Here is an 11,792-nt window from a genome sequence, read left to right as displayed (position 1 = left end):
AAGTGTATCACCTTGGGGAGCCCCCGTATTGTTTGTCAAAAAGAAGGATGGGACCCTGCGTATGTGTATGGATTATCGTCAGCTAAATAAGCTGACCATTAAGAACAAGTACCCTTTACCTCGCATAGATAAGCTATTTGATTAAGTGAAGGGTGCAACAATGTTTTCAAAGATTGATCTACGGTCAGGATACCATCAGATCAGAATCAAGGAAGAGGACATAGCTAAAACAACCTTTAGGACTCGCTATGGACATTACGAGTTCGTGGTGTTACCCTTCGGGCTGACCAATGCCCCTGCAACCTTTATGTGTCTAATGAACAATATATTTCATCAGTATTTAGATAAATTTGTATTAATTTTTATTGATGATATACTGATTTATTCCCAAAGTATAGAAGAACATAAAGAGCATCTCAAAATAGTGTTGCAGACTCTCAAGGAACATCAATTGTATGCAAAATTTAGCAAGTGTGATTTCTTTAAAGAGCAGATTCAGTATTTAGGCCACATCATTACCAAAGATGGAATCGTTGTGGACCCAGAAAAGATAAAGACCATAATGGAATGGCCAGTACCAAAGGACGTGGCAGATATAAGATCTTTTATGGGACTGGCAGGGTACTACAGACGATTTGTTGAAGGATTCTTCAGAGTGGTGGCAGGGTACCACAAACGATTTTTTGAAGGATTCTCCAGAGTGGTGGCAGGTACCACAGACGATTTGTTGAAGGATTCTCCAGAGTGGTCTATCCCATTACCTCCCTACAGAAGAAGGGAAAAACCTTTAAATGGACAGCTGAATGCCAAAAGAGCTTTGAGCAGCTCAAGCATTTACTTACCACTGCACCAATCTTAAGAATTGCAGATCCAAATAAGGACTATGTGGTGTGTATGGACGTTAGCAAAGAAGGGGTTGGTGGTGTTTTAATGCAAGAAGGTAGAGTAATATCTCATGAACCTAGAAAGCTAAAGGAACACGAACATAAATACTCAGCCTATGACTTAGAATTAACAACTGTTATTCATGCATTAAAAATGTGGCGGCACTATTTGATGGGTAAGAAATTTCTTTTAATGACTGACCATCACAACTTGACTAATTATTTTAAGCAGCCCACTTTGAATGTCAGGAAATCCAGATGGGTAGACTTTTAAGTGGATTTGATTTTGAAATCAAGCACTTGAAAGGAAAGGAGAACCGAGTCACAGATGCCTTAAGTCGAAAGGTACATTGTCTTTATGAAATTTCTTACAGTGAGGTGCAAACCACCTTCAATGAGATGATTAAAGAAGCAGCTGAGCGAGATCCAGAATACCAATTTTTAGGACAACAAGCTCAAATTGCAAACAACCATGAACATCAGCTAGGATATGAAATAAATCCTGCAGGTATGTTGATTTATAAGAAAAGAATGTATGTGCCTAACCAAAACAACATTAAAGATTTAATTTTGGATGAATATCATAAGAGTCCCTATGCAGGACACCCAGGATACCAAAAATTAATTACTGCACTTTGAAAAGAGTACTACTGGCCAGGTATGAAAAAGAATGTAGCAGAATATTTGACTCGCTATCTAGAATGTCAGCAAGTAAAATGCTCTGGGGAAAGCCTCAACTAAAAACCCCACTATTTTTATTATCATACAAGTGGAAATATGTTTGGATTACACAAAGTTTTAGCTCACAAGCTATCCAACTCTTAGTACAATCCCTCAATGTTGTTCATAAACAGAATAGACAACACATATGCCTTCCTTCAATCCTCCAAGCCTCCTATTTCATTGCACAGTTTCTCTTGGGTCCTCTGGCTGCCACCTGTGTGAATTCACCTCTCACAACAACTCACCAAACTCAAAAGTAATTGCGCAATCTCCAAGGAATGAATTCCTTCTGCATGCAAGAGATATCCTCAATGGAATATTCCTGCAACTGATAGTACACTGTCCCATAATCTGATCTCAACTGGGTCTCTGATTGAACTGACATGCATGAGTTATTTATGAGAGAATATTCAGTTATCTGAAGTGCAGTAGTTACATGCATGCATACATTAACTAACTGAACTCACAATCAGTTCCACAAACTGTTGGAACTAATCTAACTTGACTTAACTCAGTGAATTGAGTTAACTAATTACAAATCAAAGTACAACTCATCCTGATCTCCTTAATCAAGGGATAACTTCCTCAATCGAAGGGGAAACTGTTGCATGTCTTCACATAGACTTCATGTTTGATTTTCTCCAACTAATTTTTTTTTTTCTCAGTAAAATTAAACTATTTCTATTGATTAAAATATAGTACAATCATGAGAGACAAGAAACAGGCAGACCGGAAATGATGAAACTATCAACCTCGGTCCCGGAGAAGGAGTGAACCAATCACGGAGCTACAACAAATAACTTGAGAACAAAAACTGACTAATACCCCACAGGGGCAGTGACCTCAACACGGTGTTTTTTCCCTTTCTTTGTATTGACTTTTATCCAGCCATCCTGGGGAGTGTGAGCTAAAACAACTTGAAGACTGGAATTCTCCATTAGGGAGATCTCCTTATCTGATTCAGAAGAGGAGGTCTCATGGACACGTTTCTGGGAGATTGCTGTGACAGTGTTGTGCGCAGTTGTATCTGTGGACGGATCCATCGTCTGAGGTGCCTGGTCCGGTTCTGAATCACTGTCCTCATCTTCCGAGCTTGAGGACTCCGAGCTCACTGCTGGCGGCGGAGAACAAGGGGTCCAACGCTTGGGTTTGGACTTTGTAGAGTTTCCCTTTTTCGATTTTGCTGGCAGCGATGGGCAGGAATTCTGCAGGTGCCCTGTTAGGTGACAGTGGCGGCAGCGGAAGGCGGTGTTTTCGTAATCCAGGTTCTGGGTCCAGACAGAGTCATTGATCTTGAGATTGATTTGTTCTGGCAGTCCCTTGCTTAGATCTAGCTCCACACATATTCTAGCATATGTGTAGAGACCTTGTAGTTCCCGCCTGTAATCTCCCATTAAAAATTTGCCCAAGGTGTTGCCTATGCTCCTATAGACTGTTGTATGCCACAGGTGAACTGGAAAGTTTGGGAGTCTGATCCAGACAGGGGCTTTGGTAATGACTGCAGAAGCTGGGTCAAAATCTGAGAACCATGGAGTTATGAAGAGTCCTGCTGAACCCATGAACCAAGGACCTTCTTCTAAGGCCTTTTCATAGTGCTTGAGACTGTCGAACAGAACTATAAAATATCCTTTTGAGCAGAAGCAGACCTTGCAATGGTGAGTCCAGTTGTCATTGATCCAGTCATAAAGGTCCTTAGAGCGAGGCCAAAGCCCATTGAATCTGCAAATGATGGCCCTTTCAGCAAATCTTTGAATGTCATCTGCAAGGTCAGAGTGGGAGATCTCAACAGAGGGGACCTCCTCTAGCTTGTCAACCAGAAAAGGCTTAGGTTTGGGAGGTTCAGGGGAGTTGGGTATTTCAGAGCGAACTGCAGCTTTGTAGGAGCGGGGAGGAGCAGAAGAAGATTGACCTGCAGCGCCACCTCTCAAACGAAGGGAAAACACTAAAGAGCTATTATTTTTTATGCTGTAAGAAGAGAGGGGAAGAGTATCATCGAGTTGTTTACCTTGAAATATAAGTCTCTGTAGGGCAGAGGGGATCCCGAATCGACGTTCCATATTTACTTTGAGATTCTGCACCAGATCTGAAGGGTGTACCCATTGCAGAGTGGTTTTTCCTGAGATCTGTGTGATTTGAACCTGAAAGGGGGCAGAGAAATTTTCAGAAACTTTCTGAAGCAGCACAGGGCCAGAGGCTGTAGGGTCTCCTTTCTCTTGACGCACTGGAGGCAGAGGGGGAGGAAAAGGCTTCTGCAGATGGTAGCTATCACTCCAGCCCAGATCCGCTGCAAAGGAATTCTTTCGTGCTGGAGATTCTGACAGAGATCTCGTTTTCAGGTTCGCATTATGAAGGGTTTCAGAATGTGAAATTTCTGAAACAACATTGGAAGTATCAGGCGTCGAACTTGAAGGCTGAGTTAGAGGCAATGCCGCCACAATCTCCAGATCCGAGAATAGTGATGGCGAATCAGGCGTTCCGTTCTCCAAATGGGCATTCGCATCCAAAAGCTTCTTCGTGCTTGCTGCGGGAGAAGAAGGGCACCTGTTCGTGAAGGGATACCCCTTTTCTATCCATTCTACCATTTCCGGTAGGGCTTGTATTTCTGTACCGTGCGTGCCGATTCCAAGCCTAAAATCCGCAGTCCCCTGCCCTTCCCGACAGAAAGCAACAAATCCGTGCTTCTTAGGCTGGTTTCGAACTCTCGTAACCACAACCCTATCCTCGCCATTACTGCTTTCACGGCGAACAGATACATTAAATTGCAGCAGATACCTGGGTTGCAGAACCGCTACATGGACAGTGATCTTCCTACGGCTTAACATTTTGACGTATCCGAGGGTTTGTAGGTGAAGCCTTAGTTCTTTAATGGTCGTCGTGAGATCTCTCTCCAACTAATTAACTCAAGATGAATTAATTAATTATTTTACAAATAGCTGCTAAAATCAAATTCGAATTTTAATTCTCAATTTTAGTTCAGGGACTAACTAAAATTGGAATGTATCCTGAAATGCTATTTATAGCAGTGCTATTTTTAGCACTTCTATATTTAGCATTTCTTGTTGCTATTTCAACACTTATCAAGAGCATTTTCAAGACTGGAATCCTCTTGGTCTTTCATTATTTCCCTTCGCCTTTCTGGGATGTCCTCCAAATTTGATTTAGTGTTGCGTCTCCTTCTTGTGCCTTGGCTTCACATCCCACATTTGGCCAAGAATGTGGCTCTGATACCACTGTAATAAGCTTAATGAAGAAACAACACCACTACTATAATATTCTTAATAAATGACAAATCATTGTAATAAGCTTAATGAAGAAACAACATCATTGTTGTGATATTCTTAATAAAGAGACAATGCTACTATAACGAACTTAATATTAAATCCCTCCCAGTAGAATATAAGCACATGACATATCCCTAAACTTCATTGTGACTAATTAAATACCAATAATCATACCCAAACAAATCCGTATGGAATTCACCAAATATAAATTTTATAATGTGTTTGGCCCAAATATTACAATAGTTTGACCAACGACTTGTCTGCATTGATGGGTCAATTACATGAGGAACTTCGAATTATAACAATAACGTATATTGTGGTGAATATGCATGGGAGAATTGCATTGCAGGCTTGGGAAGTCATGCATCCTTCGCTAGGGATATCACTTCCTTGTGTAATGGGCCCTCCTTTATTGCACAGAGACTGTGTCTAGTCCCATGACACTTCTTTTGTTGATGATGTGGCCAACGAATGAGGTGGCAATCTTGTTTGATGTGCCCACAGACCACTGCACTCTTCTCCAGTTCAGATCGCGACCCCTGGGGTTTCCCCTCTCATTCGTCGGTGTGCCTTTGGCCCCAACAGCTGCGCTTCTCACTCATACGGCCCACAAACTTTGTTTGGCGGAGTTGTGAACAACCCTTCCAGTTATTGTGCCTCCAACACTCCTGGTGTCGGCCCTCACTGCCAACGATCCACTTCGGATGTCAACCTTCAGCAACGTAGTCTCCTTCATAAGAACAATTGCGCCCTGAATGAACCCTGGAGACTGTTGATCAGAAAACTCTTTGCTAGAAAGAAATAAAAATTGATCAGCTAGGGTGATGATCAATACCACCGAAACTGGGTTGTCGACTAGAGTGAGATCAAATCCCACCGAAGAGAGGTTGAGGATCTCCCCTGAAAACCCTCACTTGAAAACTTGTCAGAGCTCTTAAAATATCAATAAAGAAAAATCCAAATTCCATGCCTTCCCTTCCTCCTTCCTTTTGCCTTTATAGCTTTCCAATATGTTTTCTCCAAGCTTCTAGAATTGACATAATACCATCAACGAATACCACTGGAAAATACCATCAACAAACACCTTGGGCAAATACCACGTCCTTAAAAATTATGTTCTTTACCCTTTTTATTATAAATTGAGAGTCCTCAAAACTCCCCTTCTTGCCGACCTAAGGGAAAGAGAATGTCATCTTCCAACAACCAAATGGGGATATTACATAATTCCCTTCTTGCAAGCCTAAGGGAAAGAGAAGGTCATCTTCCAACAATTAGTTGGGGATATTACATAATTTATGACTTGTAATTTTTTAATATATTTTTCAAATACAAACTGTAGGTACAAGAAAAGATTGCCCATACTCACAAATTGCTCCTAGAGGGTGATTTGCCAATTAAATATGGTTTAAAATTTTATAAAACTGCTATAAAACTGTTAAAATTCTTATTGAAACTGTGAAACAAGCAAGGGAGGTTTCAAAACCCATGTTGGATCTGTTTTAATTTTATAAAACTGTTAAAATTCTTATTAAAACTGTGAAAACAAAGAGGGTGCGGAAATCGAGGTTGGATCTGTTCTGAAAAAATTATAGGCCTGCCTAAAGTCTCCTCCCTTCACCTGTTGGTCGACCAAAAAGTAAAAGCAGTGGATGATATTTGAGAAAGTGGAACCTCTTCACGTGTTGGTCGGCCATAAAAACAAAAAGAAAGCCATTGAGCCGTGGATGATTTTCGAGAAAATAGTACTCTTCACGTGTTGGTCGGCCATAAAAAAATGAAAGCCGACGAACAAGGACTTCGTGCAATGTGGAAAGGACTCGGAGGCAGGCGCTTGTCGGTCATGCGTATTTGGAATCCAAAGCACCCACATCACATCATTGCTCAAAGCCTGGTAACCGGCATATGCGTTGTCTTTCCCTTGAAGCTTCATCTTGTTATTTAGTTTATCAGGATTCATACATAAAAGTTGTAAGTTGTCTCTCTCTTGAAGCTTCATCTCGTTGTTCAGTTTATCAGGGGATTCATCCATAAAAGTTGTCTTTCTCTCGAAGCTTCATCTTGCTATTCAGTTTATCAGGGGATTCATAGATAAAAGTTGTCTTTCCCTTGGTTTACCAGGTATTCATACATAAAAGTTGTCTTTCCCTTAAAGCTTCATCTCGTTATTCAGTTTACCAGGGATTCATACATAAAAGTTGTCTTTCCCTTGAAGTTTCATCTTCTTGTTATTCAGTTTATCAGTCCACACCTTTCCATCAATGGCGAGCCTAACTATATGCCCTCAGGCTTCTGCTGCTTCCTCCTCCATGGCCTCATCAGCTTCTGCCTCGAATTCTTACTCTCCTCCTTGGGATGTATTTATTAATTGTAGGGGCCCCGATGTTAAAAAGACCTTCACCAGCTATCTGTATCGATGCCTTGCTTCCAGGGGATTGAGAGTCTTTTTGGACAAAGAAGAGTTGGAGGCCAAGGTTGTGGGCATTGTGGGTCTGGGTGGAGTTGGGAAAAACCGATCTGGCCAAAAAATTCTCCAACCTTAGAGATTATATTACAATAAATCCTCTTTTCTATTTGATGTAAGAGAAACCACAAATAGAAAAGCTGTAAATTATTTGCAGAGTAAGCTTTTAGAAGACTTAACAGGTATTAAAGAAGAAATTCAGAGTGTTGATGAAGGAGCAGGGATACTTCGAAAATATCTCTCATCCTGTCACGCTCTTATAGTTCTAGATGATGTAGATAATGTCTCTCAAATGGAAGCGATTTTGCCAATTAGGGATATCCTTGGCCCTGAGAGCTTGATTTTAGTTACCTCCAGGGACAAGCATGTCCTCAGAAGTTCAGGGGTGTTAGAGTCCTCAATTTATTATCTGAAGGGATTGAGTGAATCACATTCCAAAGAGCTCTTCTGTTGCTATGCCTTGAATCAGCGATTTCCATCACCAGAATTTGAAGATCTGACAGATCGATTTGTGAAAGCTTGCGATGTATTCGGGGCGCTTGTTTGCGGAAGAAGTGAATGTTACTGGGAAGCGACACTGGATGAACTTGACAAGATACTGCCTAACACTGAGATACATAAAAGCCTAAAAATAAGTTACGAGTCACTCAGTTTAGATGATCAGCAAATCTTTTTAGACATTGCTTCATTTTTCATAGGAGAAGATAGAGATGTTGCTATAAGAATATGGGGTTTGCAGGGGTTGCAAAATCTACAGGACAAGTGTTTGTTGGAAGTGGACGCATCACAGACAATACGAATGCATGATCACATTCGTGACCTGGGAAGAAATATTGCACAGGGATTAGGGATCCATTGTCTTTGGCAGCAATCCACCAAAGACATTGATGATTTGCTGGAGCAATCCTCACTGGTAAGTGCTTCAATTATTGAAATCTTTGTATTCAGGTTAATTTGAATATTTAAAGTTCACAATAAATATACTTTTTTTAATCAGAGAAAAAAAATGCTTCTTTGGCACCAATCCACCAAAGACATTGATGATTTGCTGGAGCAATTCTCACTGGTAAGTGCTTCAATTATTGAAATCTTTGTATTCAGGTTAATTTGAATATTTAAAGTTCACAATAAATATGCTTTCTTTTTATCAGAGGAAAAAAAATGCTTCTTTGGCAGCAATCCACCAAAGACATTGATGATTTGCTGGAGCAATCCTCACTGGTTAGTGCTTCAATTATTGAAATCTTTGTATTCAGGTTAATTTGAATATTTAAAGTTCACAATAAATATACTTCGGTGTAAATCACATATAGAAAGACCTTTGTCAACGACCTTTGTCAACGCTTTTCGAACCAGCGTTTGTCGACGCTTTTCGAACCAGCAAGTGTGGCTCATCGTCAGGACAAGTTGTCCTGACGATGAGCCACACTTGCGCGTTCGAAACGCTTTGACAAAAGTCTTTCTATATGTGATTTATGCCGAAACTCTTCTTATAACTGTTATGGATCACAGAAGTCTCAATTCAACAACAATAAATATACTGTTTTTACTGTTTTTTATGAGAAAAATAAATATACTGTTTTTTTATCAGAGGGAAAAAACGCTTCTTTGGCAGCAATCCACCAAAGACATTGATGATTTGCTGGAGCAATCCTCACTGGTAAGTGCTTCAATTATTGAAATCTTTGTATTCAGGTTAATTTGAATATTTAAAGTTCACTATAAATATATATATATTTTTTATCAGAAGAAAAAAGGGTTTCCGATTTATATTAATAAAAATAGATAGTACATAGTTTTTCAATCTCTCTGTATTCAAACCTTTTTCCAGAAAAACAATATTTTTGCTTCTATTTTTCATATGGACCTTACCTACTTTTATCTACTGTCCAAAGATACAAAAAACTTTCTTTCTACTCATAATATGACAGGAGTGATCTCAATTGTTCTGTAATACCTTACATTATCCAAAAAAACTACAGACCATGTAATTCCTTACATTATCCAAAAAAAACTACAGATCATCATACCTCCATGCTCTATGAAAAATTTATGCCGTCAACATTTGCCAACTTTTGTCATGGCTCCTTGTTCACAAGCAGAAAAGAAAAACTTACCGGGTTTTTTATCAATACTTCTCTTTGATAGTAAGATAGTAAGTCTCCTGTAGAGTTCTGTTTCCTGTAAATGTGATCAAAATTGATATGATGATATGTGCTTACCAAAATCTGTTTCCTGTAAATGTGATATGATGATATGTGCTTACCAAAATCTTGATGTGTTTCGTTTAATTGGTTAATATGGGATGATTGAAGTGTTTCGTTTAATTGGTTAATATGGGATGATTGAACTTATTATATCTTATCTAATTGATTAATATGGGATGATTAAACATATTATATCTTTTCACCCAGTTTGTGATTCCCTTTACATCACCATAAATCTATAAGGTGCACTAGGGTCGGTTTTGTTTCATTTTTTTTGGGGCCATTCTCTCTTTCAATTTTTCTATTTTTCCTCGAATGGCTGAATTGTTTTCCTGGACCATTTACCCTTTGATGAGTAAGATTGGATAACTGTGGGTGTTTCCCCTTTTTGGGTAGTTGGTTGGATATATCACTGGTTATGTCTGTTGGTTGTTTTTCTTTATCTGCACTTTATTTTTTTTTGATATACAGTGTATGAGGTTAGTCAGCCTGATGACAACAAGATAGGTAATATTTTCCCAGCAAAAAATAACCAGATGTAAGCTAATACAAAACATTTCTTTAATGAAAATGTTCAGCAAGATATAAGCTTAATACAAAACATTTCTTTAATGAAAATGTTCAGCAAGATGTAAACAAATACAAAACATTTCTTTAATGAAAATGTTCAGTTTTTTCCTTCTTGACAAAAAAAACGTGTATGTGATCCAGCCATTTTCATATACTCGTTTATTCGAAAGAAAGATCTAATCTGTGTTATATGTATACTTTTCATATGCGATCAGATTATGATCGAAGTTCGCGGGATTACGATGCGTGGTTGTAATTATCGTGAATGGAGGCAACTGAAGAGTTCAGCAATGCCAATGGCTGCTTTCATGATACGAATGGAGAACCCAAGAGTTTTAGAAGTGGCCGGGGACAAGTTGGAAACAGTGTGACAGGGGAATCTCGGGTATGCTCATTTTTCTTTTCTAACTTCATTTCATTTTGTATGCAAAAATCATCTTGTACCTCTTTCTGATAGATGCCAAATATTAATGCAGGCTCCTCTTGTACCTCTTTTTGAAAGGATGCCGCAATTTGACCTTCTCCAGCACCACGCTTGGAAATATTACGACATTGGAATACTTGGATATCTCAAGCTGTATAAATGTGACAGAATTGCCCCCCAAGTCGAAATATTACGACATTGGAATACTTGGATATCTCAAGCTGTATAAATGTGACAGAATTGCCCCCCAAGTCGAACATCAACAGTCCTTGAAAGAATTACACATGGCTGGAGCGAACTTAAAAGAATTGCCCAGCTGGATTGGGAACCTATGCAATTTAGAAGCTTTGGCAATAGTTGGCTATTCGTTGGAAGTGCTGCCTCCTTTTTAGCTGACTTACCTCAAGAACTTGAAAATTTTGCTTCGCAGGGAACCGACTAGATTGCAGTACTTGCCCCATCACGTTCTACTTGAAGAAGAAACTCCGTGGAAGCGATTTAGAAAGATTGAAGAGTTGAATAAGTTGGAATCCTTACATGACAATGACAATGACAAATGCTGGTCTTGTATGCCTTATTCTCTTGGGCATTTATATTGACAAGTTAGAGGCATGTTTTGAAAGAGTAGGTCTCACTTGCATTACTTTAACTGAAATAATTATCATCTTTCTTTTGTACTAATGATATTGTTCTTATGACAAGGTGTCTCTTTAATTTCGAAGGCAACTATGAATATTTATGAATTTGTTTTACCTCAGAAGTGATAATGAACATTGGCAAAATAGAAGTTATGATAATCGAAACAAACTACATTAACTGAAATAATTATCATCTTTCTTTTGTACTAATGATATTGTTCTTATGAAAAGGTGTCTCTTTAATTTCAAAGGCAACTATGAATATTCATGGATTTGTTTTACCTCATGGAAATTATGATCATCAAAACAAAAACATTATCTATGCCAATTTTGTATATATGCCAATAACAATATAAATGAACCGTGTGTTTCTGACTACTAAGTGAGTCCATCATTAGGGGATACGACGATAGATTTAAGAAGAAATTAATGATGTATCCAGGAGCTAATCTTGAGAGTATGAATATTCATGGATTTGTTTTACCTCACGGGTGATAATGAATATTGGCAAAATAGAAATTATGATCATCAAAACAAAAACATTATCAATGCCAATTTTGTATATATGCCAATAACAATATAAATGAACCCTGCGTTTCTGACT

At 38.8% G+C, this 11,792-nt stretch overlaps 1 protein-coding gene across 1 annotated transcript; it reads left to right on the top strand.

The window, feature by feature from the left end:
• The first annotated feature begins 7,146 nt into the window (after positions 1-7,146).
• LOC149235900 (disease resistance protein RUN1-like) lies at positions 7,147-11,251 on the top strand. The gene is made up of 7 exons (XM_089368704.1): positions 7,147-7,359; positions 7,507-8,262; positions 8,347-8,415; positions 8,526-8,570; positions 8,941-9,009; positions 10,342-10,511; positions 10,603-11,251. The coding sequence occupies exons 1-6, from the start codon at positions 7,147-7,149 to the stop codon at positions 10,495-10,497; spliced, it is 1,308 nt and encodes a 435-aa protein (XP_089224830.1). The 3' UTR covers positions 10,498-10,511; positions 10,603-11,251.
• Positions 11,252-11,792: the final 541 nt, after the last annotated feature.

This window comes from Pinus tabuliformis, chromosome 8, assembly GCF_031772625.1.
Source record: "Pinus tabuliformis cultivar Carrire ecotype Pingquan chromosome 8, CPIR1, whole genome shotgun sequence".
NCBI lineage: Eukaryota > Viridiplantae > Streptophyta > Pinopsida > Pinales > Pinaceae > Pinus > Pinus tabuliformis.
The sequence above is the reverse complement of the archived record's forward strand: the minus strand, read 5'-3'. Positions and strand labels throughout refer to the sequence as shown.